The sequence below is a fragment of the Rousettus aegyptiacus genome, unplaced genomic scaffold (genome assembly GCF_014176215.1).
Source record: "Rousettus aegyptiacus isolate mRouAeg1 unplaced genomic scaffold, mRouAeg1.p scaffold_m13_p_14, whole genome shotgun sequence".
Taxonomy (NCBI): Eukaryota; Metazoa; Chordata; class Mammalia; order Chiroptera; family Pteropodidae; genus Rousettus; species Rousettus aegyptiacus.
Window position 1 is genome coordinate 41,620,235 of NW_023416289.1, and position 16,343 is coordinate 41,636,577.

Here is a 16,343-nt window from a genome sequence, read left to right on the forward strand (position 1 = left end):
ACAAGCAGCAGCTCCCACCCTTAAGCACCGTAGGACGCAAGTAGCAAGCCCCAAATCTCATGTCATTAAAAGAAAGCCTGCTCCCCAGCAAGCCTACTCATGGAAAGAAATGGTGCAGAAGCAACCATTTCCCTCCCCAACCTGTCTTGGTCCACTAGAAGAGAGCTGCTCTTCACCTCAGTACTGCTTGTCACTTTCCCTCTCTGAGCTCATTTCCTGTCAAAAGGGGGTAAAATCCCTACTTTGCAGGGGGCTAAGTATTAAATAGATCTTAAGTAGGTGCCCAGTAGACCTTAGCTCCCCCTCATAGGGTACAGGGACAGCCTATGGTTACACAGAAACTAGCTGGGCCAAGCCTTGACTCCTGGACAGGACTCAACTCCTAGATTTGCCAGTTTATCCCTGTACATCAACACAGGTGAAGGTGCAGGACAGGTTCCCAGGTGCGGACAGGTGTACCTACCCCTTACCTCGGGAAAGGCCAGCGGTTGGAAATCTCTGCCCACCCCACCCCCAGCTCCCCAGCCCTGATTCCCCTCCCCCTCAGGAAGGAAACACCCCGGGTATTGTGTAAGAAACTTGAGTTCCTTAGCCCATAAACAAGGGGTGGGAAAGAACAGGAGGCCACAATCTCCCACAGCCACAGGGCAGCAGGAAGAAGAAAAACAGAGACCCAGATTTGAGAAAGTAACTAGCTAGAAGGCATGAGGGGTGGGGAGCCACATGGAGATGGATTCTAAGTGAAGCCCAGCGGCTGATCTGTAGTATCCAAACCTCTGGGCTCTGTCAGCCTTATAGACAGCTGACCCACCTCACTGAACTAGTTAAACATATGGGCACTCCCAAGGAGCAAAGCATGTGTGAATGGGCTGGGAGTGTTTATGACTCCGAGGCAGTACTTCCTCTTGACAGATGAAGAAACTGAGACCCAGAGAGGAGCAGCTGGCAGATGATTTAGCATCCCACCCACCCTCCAGCCTGACACTAGGCCCAGGTTCTCATCAGCTCCTTCCTCTGGCCCATTAAGAAAGAGTCCTAGAGAGCCTTGATGCCCATCTGTGCCCCTTCTAGAGCAGTTTTATTGGTGCCATTTGTAAAAGGCATTTCTCATCAGCCCCCATGCCTTTGCCTTCCCTTTCTGAGAAGGCAGTTGGCTTCTGGTCCTGGCCCCATGGGCATCGGCACACTTGGTCTGATGCTGCTGCGACACACGTGACACTCTGCGTGCAGGTCCTTGTGCAAGTCCATGTCCAGCTCTGGGGAGCAGGAGAGGGTAAAGGGCCAGGTTTGTGTGTGGAAGCTGGGCAGAGCCCGAGCTGGCTGTAGAGATGTGTGGGCAAGGTGATCAGGCCCCATGTGTGCCCTGGCTCCAGTGCCCAATGTGGCTGAAGCCCAGGTTTTGGGGTGGTAAAATCAGAGATCCTGAGAAAGAAGCCCTTAGGCCAAAGAAGTGTGTGGAGCAGGCCAGGGCAGGAGCCCAGGGGAGATTTCCTTGGGCGCAGTGTGTACACACAGCCCAGGGTCGGGATACAATGTGCAGGGGGCCTTTGGTGAGTGTGTGGCTATGTCTCCTTCCCTTTGAGACCTGCATGCCTGAGCCCCTGGCCTCCCGAAGCCAAAGAAACACACCTGGGGGTGGGGATGGGGGAGCTTGGGAAGGAAACTCAACTGGAAGTGGTTTGAGCCTCAGAGCCCACATCCTGTTGGAGGAGCTGCCAAGGTGCCAGGCTGTCAGGGGCCTGGCCATATGTCAGTCTGTGGCAGTCCTCAGAGCTGCTGGAGTGACAGTTCCCCTAGGGGTAGAGATGGTCTTCATACTCCAGGGGAGAAGCTGGACTGGAGACTAGGAAGTGGGGTCAGTCCTGCCAGATCCGAGATCAGGAGGCCTCAGTCTGGCGCCGTCCCCCTTCCTCCTCCATCAGCAGCAGGCGGCGCCGGCCAGCTTCGTAGTCAGCCTCATCCACGCTGACCAGCAGGCGGACAGCCTCTCGGCCCACGGCCTCACGCAGGGCCTCAGTCAGGAACACGCCCCGCAGGGCCTGCAGCAGGGCACCACTCAGGTAGTCACCCCAGAAGGCGTCCAGATAGGAGAGCTCTGAAAACTTGATGTCACACACCACGGAGCCCAGGTCCCGGGAGCGCAGCACTGCGGTGGCCTGCCCGAACACATCCAGCTGCCGTGCCAGCGCCTGGGGCCGCCGGGATGCCACGCCCTGCTCCAAGGCTGGCCCGTGTTCGCAGTACTCTGCTCGTACCCTGAGCCGGATGTCTACAGGAAAGGAGAAACCGGTCAGCGAGGGGCCAACACCCAACACACTGCCGAGGGGACCAGGGCAACTGCCACCCTGCCTCCCTCCCTCAAGCCTCCTCCGCTGGCCCCTCCCACTGCCTACTGGGTCGTGCTGCACCTGCCCTACATCCTTCCTCCTTCTGGTAACCACACCCAAGTGCGGGTGACACTGTCACATGGCTTCCCTTCTGTGGTCTGATCTCTGTTACCTCCTAACCTGGCACCCTCCTCCTCGTCCCCTCAGTGCTCTCTTCCAGCCTCACCACCTCCTTGCTGCTCCCTCTGCTGCCTGGCCCTGCCTCTCTGTTACCCGGTCCCCAGTCTCCACAAGAACTGCGCTCTCACTTCCTTCATGTCTCTCTGTTCCAATGCCACCTTCCCAATGAGGCCTACCCCCACCATCCTGGCCCCAGGATCCCCAGCTGCCAATACCTGCTCCATGTCTCCCAGGGCATTCATCGCCTTCTCACCTGCTCCACACTTTCCTTTCATGCCACCCTTATCACCTGCCTCCCCACAATGTGAACTCCCTGAACGATGAGGTTTTTGTCTGTTTTGTTTACTTCTATAGCCCTGTGGCACAGAGTATGTATTTGTTCACTTCTATAGCCCCATGGCACACAGTAGGTGCTCAATATATGTATCTATGGAAGAAGCAATGCATAAATGAACAGATTTGCCTTTAGGCAACGAGCCTCACTCTTCTCCTGCCCTTAAATAGTGAGATTCACGTGGGGCCAACCAACCACATCCCCCGCCCCTACCCATGAAGCAAACACTAGGCCCAGGAGACTTGAGGCTGGAGCTGGGCTGGCTCTCCCAGATCCAGGCGCTCTATTTCCACAGAGGTTGCTAAGGTAACGGCGGTAAGCCCCGAGCTGCTGGGAGCCACTTTGCCACTAGGAGGGGAGAGAACGAAGCCTACACAGGACCAACAACAGAGAAAGAAAGACACCTGAGTTCATCACGTGATCCCAGAGCACCTGGAGTTTCAGCTACAATTTCTTTTCTGCTTAAGCCAGTCCGAGTTGAGTTTCTGTCACTTACAACCCTGCCCTCATCTGCCCAAATGAAATAGCAGCTCTGCACAGGGGACAGGACACGGGACTTCTAAGGTTATCCTTGTAAATGTGACCTCGGGTGTATCACCTCCCTTTGGGATTACTGAATTCACACCTGTGAAACAAGGCTACTAAGAGAACCTCCTTTCCAAAACGGCACAGGCTGTCCTGAGGATCAGCTATAAATTGGAAACAACAGCAGTCCACACCACAGAGCACTGCCAGGCACCACCCCAAATGACAGACTCTTATGAACTTGCATAATCTACAAACAACCCTGTGAGGCAGGCCCTATTATTATCCCCAATGTACAGAGGAAATACAAGCAAAGAGAAGTGCAATGACTTGCCTAAGGTTACATGGCCAGGCAGTGGCAGCATGCAACAAAGGTCACTGAACCACCCATGCATCAGAGAGCAGCTCTGGTCAATGGAGCCAGTTTCAACCCAGGAGCTTTAGGCTGTGTGTGACCTAGGACAAGTCACCACCTCTCTGAGCCCAGGTTTCTGCCTAAATCAAGGACAATCTCTGCTGTGAAGGTCTGTTGAGAGTATAAAAAGAGCAAAAAATAGAAAGGAACTAGCTGGCATACAATGCGTGCTCCAAGAATGGCAGCCACTAGCAGCTCCCATGTGCCAAATGCTTTACCTCTCTAGATTCAGCAAGATCAGTCCTGTGCGGGCAGGGGCCACACTCAACCCATTTGACAGACAAGGAAACTGAAGATCTGGAAAGGAAAGTGTCATACCCTAGACTCCCTTCACCTTTCACAGACCATGTCAGCAGACCACAAAGGAGAAGGCAGGTCCCTGCTCCCCGGATGCTTTCTCAGCACCACCCACACTTCTTCCTCCCACCCCAGGCCCTTACTCTCTGCCTCAAAGGGAACTTCACCCTCTCTGCTCAAGGCCCAGGGACACCTGCCTGGCCCGCAGGACCTCACACAGCACTCAGGCTCAGCTCCTTCAATCCTGAGGACCAGGTAAGACCTCAGGGCTCATATCCTCAACTCCTGTGAGTGTCTGACCACAACCTCAATTGGCGTGGGCCGGGAAGCAGGGGCTAGGAGCTGCAGCACCTGTCCAAGGCCACACGGAGCTGCTCAGTGGCAGAGGCACAGAGCCAGGTGGTGGAGTCCAACAGACCTTGAGGCGAGTCCCAGCTCTGCCACTCTCTAGCTGTGGGGCCTTGGGCATGTGACCTCACCTCTCTGAGACTCAGTTTCCCCATCTGAAAAACACAAACAAGAGGTCCCTGCTACACGGTGGGGTAATGAGGATTAAATGAGTCAACTTGTGAAAGGCTTCAACCAGGGCCAATAACACGGAAAGCACTCAGAAATAGGAACTGTGGTTTCGACACCCACCTCTAATCCCACAGCCTCTGCCCAGGGCTTGCCCTCTTTGGCCTGGGCCCCTGGGCCAACCCCCTTCCTCATCTCCTTCTTCAATCCTGGCTACATCTTCTCCTGCCTGCCCTCCGGTCACAAAGGAAGTGCTCACTCATAGAATGACCTGCCCACCTCCTCTGCCAAGAACACCACCCCCCACCCACCATGTCCTGCTCAGGCGAATCCTCTCCCAGGTCACTTTTCTCCTCAGCACAGATCACTATTAGACCTGTGGCATAAATTGTCTGCCTACCCACCTAGAACCCATCCCACAGCATGGGGTAGAGACAGACCAGGGAGGAGTCATGTGTCTCGTTCCTTCATTCAATAGCTATTGAATGAGTGCCAGGAACATGGAGGGTGACACAAGCAACTCACCACAAGTGGGACTGGAAGACATATAAGCCCCAGTAAGGAAGCTCCTCCCTTGGGCCTGTTCCTACCCAAATCCTTTCCCTATTTTAGGCCCCGAATCCTCACAGCATCTTAATTATCCCCATTTATAGAAAAGGAAATCCTTCAAAGACCACAGTTCAACCTCAGTCTGGAAGAGAAGAGGACAGCACACGGGGAGGAGACAAGGAGGCTCCACCAGGGCAAAGGAGACCCTGCGTTATCTGAACCGCAGCTCCACCTCTGGCCCTGAATCACAACCCCACGCACAATCTCTCCTTGACTCCTCACCAAAGCGACAGTAACAACAGGTGACACCTCTATGGTACTTACTGCAAACTGGCACACACTTCATACCTACTGACCTTTTTGATCCCTGCAACTCTGGGAGGCAGTGCTATTACCACCTTTTTGCAGATGGAAAAACTGAGGCACAGGCGATGAGTCACCTGCCCAAGGCCACTAAAGCAGGAAGTGGCAGAGCTGGAATTCCAACCAAGGTGCCTGGCTCTCAGAGCCCAAGCTCTTAACTACCCTTAACCTGTTTGCTGCCTCTTACAACCATGCACAGAAATCTGTAATTAAAAGACATCCTGACAGCAAGGAAAGAAAATTATAGAGCGAGGAGTAATTTAGATTGAAATGATCAGAGAGGACCTCTCCAGGAAATGACATTGGAAGTGAAATGTGAAGGAGGACAAGCAGGTTCAGACAGGAAAATAGAGGAGACAGCAAGAGCAGCATTCCCAGGAGAGAGGACATCGCCTTAAAGTCCAGAGGCAGAACACAATCTTAGATCCTTCACAAGCCAAGGACAAGTATCGCTGGATCCCAATGGAAGAGAAAGGCACAAGGGGACAACTGGAGGGGCAGGGCTGACCATGACCTGGCAGGCTGGCGCAGGGAGTCTGGGACCTCCCGAAATAATTGCACATCCCCTCACGTCAGTGGCCTCTGTTGTGAGACACTCACCCCAGCGCCTGCTCTCATGGGCCTACTGTGAGGATTATATAGCCAGAAGCGGGTAAAGAGCTGCGGCCAGCTATAGCCATGCCACCCTGAACACGCTCAGAAGCTAAGCAGGGTCGGTCTTGGTTAGTACTTGGATGAGAGACCACCTAGGAAGACCAGGTGCTGTAGATGTAAAAAAAAATAAAATTTAAAAAAAAAAAAGAGCTGAGGCCAGGGCCTGGCACATGAGTTCTCTAAGTGCAGTAGAGAGATCCAGGACTGGGCCAGGGCAGCTGTCGGAGAAGGCCAACGGGGGCTGGCCCAGGATAGAAGCAGTAGACATGGAGAGAAGTAGATGGCCTGGCGATTGATAGTGACGAGTGAGACAGGAAGAGCACCCAGCACCCATGTGACCCGAGCTGTGGGCTGACCCAGTTGTTTCCTGTAGCCAGGAATACCAAGCATCTGTCAACAGTTCCTCCCCATTTGGGCAGCTGTAGGGAAGTGCTCCCTGCCCCCAGGGCAGAGGGTGGGGCTATGTCTTCCTAGAGAGACCAGTGTTCCCGCTTCCTGCACTCAGGTGGGCCCAGAACACTCCTGTCCCCCAAACCCATACATCATCAGTCTCTCTTCTGGGGCAGAATGGGACACAGAAGAAAACAGGAGGGACTTTCCAGTGGAGGACCAGGGAAGGTATAAGAGACTGGCCCCAGGACAGGTGAGCAGGTAAGCAGCTTCTGACTCGGGTCTTCCCTCTGGGAGTTATTAGCAGGAAGGCTGAGGACAAAGGGGACCTATGCTCCCCAGGCACAAGGTATGCTCCAAAGGAAGGACCCCTGGCCCTCAGCTGCCACGCCAGCACCAGCACCACCCTCCTCTAGACAACAGTAGGCGCCCTCCCCTCCTCCAGTCTCTTCCCCAAGATACAGCCAGAGTCAAGGCGTCAGAGGTCTCCAACCTCTACTGAACTAATAATGGATCAAGGCAATGAGAAGCTGCCACCTACGTCAGAGAAAAATAAGAACACAGTACCACTTAGGAAGTGAGCTTGAAAAAACAAAACATCAAACTAGAATCTGATCAAGCCTCTCCAGTCCCAACTACCAATTTTCAGGAAATACAGACAACAGGGAATAGTTGAACGAACTCTACCTTAAGATGCAAGTGGCGAAATCCAGTCTTTGGGAAAGGCTATGAGACAACCACTTTCAACAAATACAGTGCAAGGGGGTGGGGAAGAGAAAAGAGACAGCTGGAGAATCCAACAGATTAGCAGAGTCTGAGAAGAACCAATACTTACGAGACAACTGGAAATCTGAGTGCTCATCAGATGTTTGATAAGAAAATATTGTTTTTTTAAAGAATTTTTATCTTTAAATTAATTAATTTTTATCTTTAAATTTTTATCTTTTAGATGTACATAGTGAAAAAACCTACAGATGAAATAACAGGACACCTGAAACGGACTCCCAAACAAATATGGCTGATGAAACAAGACCAGCCACAAACTGAAAACAGCTAAAGCTGGATGACAGGGAGCCTGGGTTCATTATCTCAGTCTGTCTGTTTCTCTACCTTATCCACAGAAAGCGCTGGGGAAAAAGCAAGCTCAACCTGTCATTCAAATCCTCCCTTTGCTGTCCATCATTTAAAAAAAGGCAAAGTCCTGGCCCATGGTTCACAGGCTCTACAGGATGGGCCCCTGGTCACCTCTCCTGCCCTCACCTCCTAGCGGCCTCCTCGCTCCCTCTGATCCAGCCCCGCCAGCTTCTCTGCCATCCCTCCCCAACCACTGGCACACTCCCACTCCAGCCCTGGGTCATCCTGTCTTCTATATCTCAAAAGTTCTTCCTCAGCCATCCACATGCTCTCCCAAAGGGCCTTCCTAGACCACCCTACTTAGAAAACACATCTAAAACTGCGTTTTCCATCACTCTCTACCCCCTTGCCCTGCTTTGTTTTCCTCTTAGCTGACATCTGATATCTTTGTCTCTTGGCTTTCTCCTCCCACCAGAATTCAAGCTCCAAGACAGTTAAGGGTCTCATCTCTGCCGTGCCTAGTGCATAGTAAGCGCTCTATAAATATATAAGGAATCACTCAATGAACAAGCTAGAGTTTCAGCCCAGCCCCACCCCTGCCACTCTGCACAATGGAAGTCGTCACTCCTACACCTCAATGCCATCTTGAGAATTGAAGGTCAGGTGGAGATAGCACACCCAGCTAACTCAGAGGTCCTGTGTCCAAGCCCAGGATCCCACCCCAACTCCCACGCTTCCTTTCCTCACACTCTTGGGCCTTCAGTTTAACTCTGGTTCTACCCTTCACTTGAGGTTCTATCTACCCTTCACTGTCACAGGTAAAGAGGGGGCCAGAATGGCAGGGTCTTTCTTCAGGTCTAAAGGGGCCTCCTTCCACACCTGAGATTGGGGCCCTAAACATAAGCCAGTTCTATTTTCAGATGGGAAAACGAGGGCCCTACCGGGGAGCCTCACTCCAGCCCCACCCCACCAGCTCGTGAGTCAGCAGTCAGACCCGCTTGCCCATCCCCCCATCAGGAACCAGCCACACCCCGTGAAGGACCTCCCTGCCCTCAAGGAAAAGACCTGATGCCTCTCCCAGCAAAACTCCTCCCCAGCCTCAGCCTGGCAGGCTCCCTCTGGAGGCAGTGACTCAGGGGCGCTCAGGCAGCCCGGGTGGCTCTGGTAATTACCCTGACTAGGGGGAAGAGTCAGGACTAGGCAGCCACCCCCTCAGGCCAGGGCTCTCTGAGGACACAAGCTGACTCTATTGGTCTGTTCCTCCTGACCCGCCCAGCACAGGTATCAGCAGACTCATGTGTGAAGTGGATTCGGTGCCTAGGAACTGCAGGGTGAGGCCTGGCAAGGGGAGGCCGCAGGCACTGGTGCTCTGCGGGCTGGAGGAGGCTCTGCAGATGGCAGGAGGAAGCACCCTAAAAAGAGGTCTTGGTCTTCTGGAGAATGCAGAGGTGCTGCAACCTCAGACCTTCCCGCCCTGGCTTGAGCATCTCACCACGGGATCCCGTGTCACAGGCTCCCCTGACTAGAGAGGGTGTACCAGAGAGGTGGGCAGGGTAGAGTGTGTGTAAGACGGCGTGCCCACCCGGGCCTGTGTCCTCACCTCAGGACCAAGTAGAATTTCTCAAGGACAAAGTCTGATCATGAGTCCCCCTAATCCACCCAAGCCCACCTGTCTGCAAGTCCAGTCAGCCCAACACCTGTACTTCCTTAGTTCATACACTTCTTGCCCTCTCCAATGTGACCACCCAGGCCAGACTTCTCCTCACTGAACTGTGCAACCTTATCATCCACTTCCCTGCTCCTCACATGCACCCAACAGAGCGTGTGGCACATGCCCAGAGCTGTTTCAAGTACTTTACAAATCTTAACTCATTTATTAACTGGTTTTCCAGATGAGGTCAGATTTTTTTTTTTTTTTTTTTTTTAAGGTGAGGCAACCCTTGGTTGACCTCACAGATTGCAAGGACCTTGTCAAGCTTATAATCCTGTATTTTTTAATTTATTTTTGCCTACAGAACCTGGTCTTCTTAGGTGGTCGTATTAACCAGGCCCGACTCTGCTTATTAGCTTCCGAGACCAGACAGGATCGGGCTTGTTCTGGGTGGCATGGCCATAGACCAGAGTTCCTTTAAAAACAAGTATAAGATCACCTCAACCCTGCTCAAAGTCCTTGACAGCACTTAATTCGTGGAATAAAATCCAAACTCCCACCTGAGGCCGGCCTGGCCCCTCTGCCCGATGCACCCCCTCTTTGTGGTGCTTTCTACTGAAAGTGAGTTTCAGCTTCACTGGTCTCTCTACTAGAAAGACAGTCATCTCCACAAGGGCAGGGACCTCACTGCTATTCCCACCCCAAGCACATGGCACAGTCACGGAGAAAATTGGTATGCAGCCAGGGGCCAGGCAGGCACTGTTTTGAGTGAGTTACGGGTATTAACTTATTTTTTCTCTCAACAACTCTGATTGGAAGGTAACATTCTTAGCCGCATTTTATAGATTTGGTAACTAAGGCACAGAGGGATTCAGTCACCTGCCCAAGATCAAACGAACTATTTAGGTGCCGAGGCCAGGAGGTAAATCGAGGCCAGGAGGTAAATCGGAGGGCCTGTCCCCAGGTTCTGTTTTCACTCCTGCATTATTCCACCTCTGCATTAGAAATGATTGTTAAACAAATACACCCATGCAAATGCTGTCTGAATAAATGAATGAAATTAGGGCCAAGAGGTTGTCAGGGAAGGCTTCCTGAAAGAAGTGGTATATGACATGGTCCTTCAACTACCAGCAGGAATTAAACAAGATGGCAACAGAAAGGACAAAGATTCCACTGTGTTAAACAGAGGAACAGGAGCCACTGCCCACCTACTAGGCGTTGACAGGTATGCCACGCCCTAGACAAGTGCCCATTCCTCCTGTCCTGGCTCTGCAGCCTGCCACGGGCACTGTACGTGCATTCCCCAAGGCCCACAGACACCTACCACAGGTCACTTTGCCTTCCGAGGCAGGTCTAGCCGGCTCCTGCTGCTGCTGGGGGGCAGCTGGGCCCCCTCTCCGACGCCGTCTGCCACCTCCACTGGGCCGGCCCCGACTCCGCCGCTGCCGCTTGGTTGGGGGAGAACCTGAGGAGAGAAAGATGGGGTGGCTGACGACCAGGATGATAGGTAGAGCACCATGGCAGGTGCCTGAGGAAGACCTTGAGGCTGGTCTCCGTGCCATGAGACCCTGGGTGAGTGCCTGTTTCCTGGGCCCTGTCCATAAGATAAGGATTAAGTACAACCTGGCACCATCCAGAAGGGCCAATGTACATGCCCCCCAACCCAGCAATCCCAGTCCCAGGTGTGACCTTAGAGAAACCCCTGCACACTCCCACCGGGAGACCAGCAATGGCAATAGCCATTAGGACATTGTTTACAGTTATTAACTATACACTTGAAAATAATGTAAATGTCTGGCAAAAAGAATACAGAGTAACTTCCAGGAGAGATCACTTAGTGAGGTAAAGCAAGGTTCAAAAGAAGTGTCTATAGTTTGCTACGCTTTACATTTAAGGAAGAAAAGAACACACACACATATATATTTGCTATTTTTGCAAAATGAAACACTGTACAGATAAATTAAAAATAAAATTGATTACCTAATTATAGTGAAAACAAGCCATACTTCTAAGTACATCTTTTTTTACATACTTTAGTTTTAACATGTTCAAAAAAATTTTTAAGACAAAAGAAACTATAAAATTAAACACAAAGAAACAAATGAACCTAACTGTATATATAACTAGTAACACAAAAAGAAGAGAAAAAAATTATTTCAAATTACTTGGAAGATCATTCTGACTGGAAGCTCTCAGTGGGATACACTCAGAGGACAAAAAGAACCACACAGGACAGTCAGCAGTGATACTGATGTTGTAATTTCAAAGCTATATTTTATTGTTGTAGAATAAAGCAAACAAATCCTTATCTCAATATTATTAAGAACCAAGGTGTTCAGTGTAAGAGAAAAAATTTCTTGTATGTTAATTTTGAATTAAAAATACTAATCTGAAATTTTTTTAAATTAAAATACATTGGCATGACACTGGTTAGAAAGATTATACAGGTTCCAAGTACACAATTCTGTAATACGTCCTCTATACATTGCATTGTGTGTTCGCCACCAATGTGAACTTTTTCTTAAGCACAGTTTCTAACTCTGTTTACTGAAAGAGCCTAGGAGCAATGCACACACTCAGCACCCAGACCTTGGCCTCCAAATACCACTGCCTCTAAAAGAAACCAAGCTTCTGAAAACAGCCGATTCTGAGGCTGAGGAAGGGAACATACAAGTGAGCCTAGGACATCTTTCTGCCACAAAGCAGGAAGCACCCAATGAATGATGGAGACATGTCAAAAAGACAAGACCTAACCAATCTGAACATCAGGAAGAATGACTAATTGATTATAACACAATACATAAATAAGAATGCATGAGTCCCATAGTGATGCTCCCCACAAAAAAGAGGGGGAGGGGAGAAAAAGAAAATTCCTCTTGAAAGAATGCCAGCTAACAGATGTAGATAAAGAATTAGAAAATCATCATTTTTCAAACACCAATGTAATAACTGGTGCAGACAGGGATCATCAATTGATGCCACTGGGGAACAGGATGTGTCAATGTACCAACTCATAACTAACCATAAAAAGAAAAAAATGTCCCTTTATAAAGAATGAATACGGCAGATACCACCTTAACCAAGTGATCAGCCCTGCCAACCCGTAACAGAAAAAGCAGAGCTTCTGCCTGATGACGTGCTCTAGCACGAAGCACACAGCATCAACCAAGGTGTGCTCTTGCCAAAAATGTGGAACCTGAATGGAACCAACCCTCAGACCCAATTCCCCCTTCACAAGAAGTATAGGGGACAGAGGGGCACGTTAAATGACATGGTCAGGAAATTATTGCACACTTCCGGAAACAATCAGGACACTCTACAAAACAACTGGCCTACAAAATCGTCATGTGGGGAAAAAGGCATGGGGTCGGAGAGGGGTTTCAATTCTACAGTAAAAGGTTAAAGAGATGACGTAACAACTGAATTCATAACAACTATGAGTGGATCCTGAAAATGGAGACAATCTTAAGGAGATATGAAAATGGACCATTGGGATATCAGAGAATGAGTTATTTACTTTCCTAGGTATGATAATAGTCTTGAAGTGAGAGAGAAGAATCTCCTTACTCTCAGGAAAGTCCTGCTGATTTAGGGGTAAAGTGTCCTGATGCCTGTAATTTACTTTCAAAGAGTTCAACAACGACGACAACAACAAAAAGAAGAATTATGTATACATTCGTGTAAAGCAAAACTGGCGAATGTTAAAATTACTGAATCTAGGTGGAAGATTTGAGCATGTTCACTATACTAATCTTTCAATTTCTCTGTATGTTTGAAATTATGTTTGAATAATTAAAAAAACTAGAGGGGGAGAGACTGGATAAATTAAGTGGCACAGCAATTAAAAGATACCAATTAGAGTTACTCAATATGAATAAACCTCAGAAACACGTCCAGCAAAGACAGTCAGGTAAAGAATGAGGAACCCGTGATTTAATGTCATTTAGATGAAATATAAAGCTATTTTATATTTTCTGTATGTTGCTTCTGGACTCAGGCTTTTGTAGCAACAGTAAACGAATACACAAAGCAAAAATGAGAGAATGACGCCTTGGGGCCAAGATAGGGGAGGTTCATCAGGGTTCAGAAGAAAGAGAGAGATATGGCCATTACATCCACCCAGCTGGGCTCACCTGTCTCCCACTGGCCTTGCTGAGCATCTGAAGAACTGCTTGAACGCCGACGGCGACGGCAGCTGCTCTCTGTCCTCTTCGAAGAGCTAGAAGTGTCATAGTTGTAGCGTTCTGGAGACACTGGAAGGGGAAAAGAATAGAAAGAAGTAATCACAGTCTCCGGCCCCTCCCAGGCCCAGCCTCCAATTCCCAGCCCCTGAGATGAACACCTCCCCCAGAGTACCTGACTTCTCCAAAGGTCAGGGCCCACCCCCCCAACACCTCCTGCCCAGTGATTTCATGATGTCTCCCGACACAGAGAACTCATCACCTCCTGGGGCCTCCCAACCTATGTCTACAACAGTTCCAACTGTCAGGGTTATTCTGTAAATTGAGTCATGGTCAGGATCCTGGCAATGTTGCCCCCCATCAAGTGCCTCCAGCTCTCCCTGAGACCCCAAGGAGTAAGCAGGCCTCTCTGTGGGCTCCCCAAATCCTCTCTTCCAGAGTCTGACCTCCAGACATATTTTTCCAAAAGTGCTGTCAGTTCTTCCCCAGTACTGCCCTTCTCTTGGTTATCCAAGTCCTATGGGCTTACTCTGGGCAGGGGAGCCTCACAATCCTCCTTCCCAAACTAGCCACTGCACCTTTAGTAATCCAGCCAAAAGCTCGAAAGCTCAAAGCCTACGCATATGTGGGGCTCCTGTGCCTTAAATCCTCCCAGCTCCTGGCCTTCTCAGGACTGTTGTTCTTCCTTGACAACAATTAAATGCATCAACTCTGGACACAAGCCAGAGGGTCTGAATCCTAGCTCCCACTTTCTTGCTGTGTTATCTGCAAGCCCCTGTGATGTGGCTTCTCACCTATCTCTCTGCCCTTGCTTTGGTTCCCTCTGCCCCTGCCATACTGGGCTCTGATGATGCTAGACTCGTTCCTGCCTCAGGGTTTGAGAGCTTGTCTTTCCCTCTCCCTGGAATTTTCTCCTCTGAGATCTATGCACAGTGGCAGCAGTGCAGCCTCAATTCAAAAGTCACCTTCTCAGAATGGTCTTGACTGGTTACTCAATCTAAGGCCCATCCCTTCACTTAGAGGAACTCCCTATTCTTTATATCCCAATTCTTTGTTTTAGTCTTTCTATAATCATATGTAAAAATAAATTGTTTATCTGTTTTAATGTTTTATTCCTCCACTAAATGTAAGCCTCCCTCATGGAACAAACACCCTGTCAGTCCCATCACCTTTTATCTCCTGTACCCAGCACACAGGATTCAGTTCTTACATGTGCACAAGCTGCTTTACTCCTCTGAACCTGATGTTTTCCCTGTACAGTAGGACGGTAACAGGACTTCCTCATGGGATTACAGGGAGGGTATAAGGTGATAGCTCATATGAAAGGCTCGAGCTGCGCCTGACATGAAATAAGCCCTCCATAAACAGTGGCCACAAACATCATTATTGATGTGGCCAAATTTTACGAGCTCATCCTTCCCAAAGCCATGCCTCCTCCCTCTCCTGTTTCTCATCGATACTCTGGGAGAAGGGGGGAGTGGGATGAGGCATAGGCTGTCTGACATGGAGCTACCCATATTAGAGCACCATGGGGGGCCCTCTCCCCACCGGAAGTCTATCACGCTCCTATTCAACCATACCTGGCCGGCGCCGCTTGCGCGCCAGGTGCGGCAGCAAGTCGTGCCGGGCCAACACGCGCAGGAGTTGCCCCAGGAGCCGCAGGTTGCTTTCGTCGCACTGCCCGCGGCGCTCCAGCTCCAGCAGCAGGTCCAGGCCGCTACGGGCGCGGGACAGGCCGCCGGCGGCGCCGGGAGCCTCATCCAGCAGGAAGGCCAGCAGCTCCAGTTCACACTCCGTCAACTGCCCGCCCACCACCTCGAACATACGATGAAGCGACAGCATCCCGTAGTAGTCCAGGCACTCATCCTCCTCCCAGCTCGGGGCAGGGGTCGACCCGGACAGCGCCATACCCGGGGGAGGGGGGCGGAACAAGCTCGAACCAGGGCCTAGAACCCACTCAGCGGGGAAGGGGCAGTGGTCAGCGACACGGGGGCCCGGACGCCACCCCCACCAGGGCGTCTCGCCGTCCCGGAGGGCAGGGCCATCCTTACACCCCGGCCATCTCAGCCTCCCCCTTCTCCGGAATGGAATGGTATCGCCTGAGGTCCCCTAGTAACAAGTCGAGACGCCAGACCCCACTGGACCTCCGACCAGTCAGGCCGCAGAGCCCGAACGCCCCTCCCCAGGTGGTATGTTCCGAACCAGCTTCCGGAACCGACCAAGTGATTAAGTCCGAACAAGCCTGGGGGTCCATCCCGGGGTACTCTGACTGCCCTTCGACTCTGGGTAGTATTGTAAGGACGCGCCCTTCGGCTCTGTTCAGTGGTACTGTCCGATCAGCGCCACGGCTCCACCCAAGTGGTAACGTCTGAAAGTGACCTTCTGCCCCCTACAAGTGGGACCGTCCAAAGCAGCCCTTCTCTCCACACAGGTGGTGCTGTCCGAACCCAACCCCCTTCCCCTATAAGGGTGGTACCGCCCTCTCCCCAGCGCCCAGGTGGTTCCGTCTACCCGCCACCAGTCGCCCTTAGGCCTTTCTGGATCCTCACCGGAATTCGGCGTCTGATGACTCCCGGGCGACGGCCGCAGCCACTTGTTTTGGATCTTTCTGGCACCTTCTCTATTATTACGCCTGCGTCACCTCGCCCCTCCTCCTTCCCCAACTCGCGCAGGTGCGACCGGCACGCCCCTTAGGCGCAAGCGCAGAGTAAGGCTTCCAAACCCCACCCCTCCGAGCCGCCCCCAACCGTAGGGTCTGGGCCGGCCTGTGCTGCGCCTGCGCAGAGAGAGCGCGAGAGAGCGAGCGAAAGAGCGCGAGAGTAGTTCCGCGTCTGGGTTGAAACTGGTACACCGTGGCAGGGCTGCTTCTACCCGTCCTTGACTTAAA

At 51.3% G+C, this 16,343-nt stretch overlaps 1 protein-coding gene across 2 annotated transcripts; it reads right to left on the reverse strand.

The window, feature by feature from the left end:
• Positions 1–1,049: 1,049 nt before the first annotated feature.
• On the reverse strand, positions 1,050–16,135 carry DEDD2 (death effector domain containing 2). Of its 2 annotated transcripts, XM_016129947.2 has the most exons (5): positions 16,006–16,135; positions 15,037–15,402; positions 13,409–13,528; positions 10,600–10,740; positions 1,050–2,269 (listed from the first exon to the last, which is right to left on the reverse strand). In XM_016129947.2, exons 2-5 carry the CDS (start codon positions 15,362–15,364, stop codon positions 1,878–1,880), a joined length of 981 nt encoding a protein of 326 aa, XP_015985433.1. In that variant the 5' UTR covers positions 15,365–15,402; positions 16,006–16,135; the 3' UTR covers positions 1,050–1,877. The 2 variants fall into 2 exon arrangements, with proteins under 2 accessions (XP_015985433.1, XP_015985434.1); XM_016129948.2 differs by lacking the exon at positions 16,006–16,135 and having other exon boundaries at positions 15,037–15,994.
• Between the last annotated feature and the right edge of the window lie 208 nt (positions 16,136–16,343).

Coding starts and splice junctions, on each gene's coding strand:
- DEDD2 (XM_016129947.2), bottom strand. CDS start 15,364: ATGGCGCTGTCCGGGTCGACCCCTGCCCCGAGCTGGGAGGAGGATGAG. Junction 10,741..13,408: donor GCAAGGCCAGTGGGAGACAG/GTGAGCCCAGCT, acceptor TTCTCTCCTCAG/GTTCTCCCCCAACCAAGCGG. Junction 2,270..10,599: donor GGAAGGCAAAGTGACCTGTG/GTAGGTGTCTGT, acceptor CCTTTCCTGTAG/ACATCCGGCTCAGGGTACGA.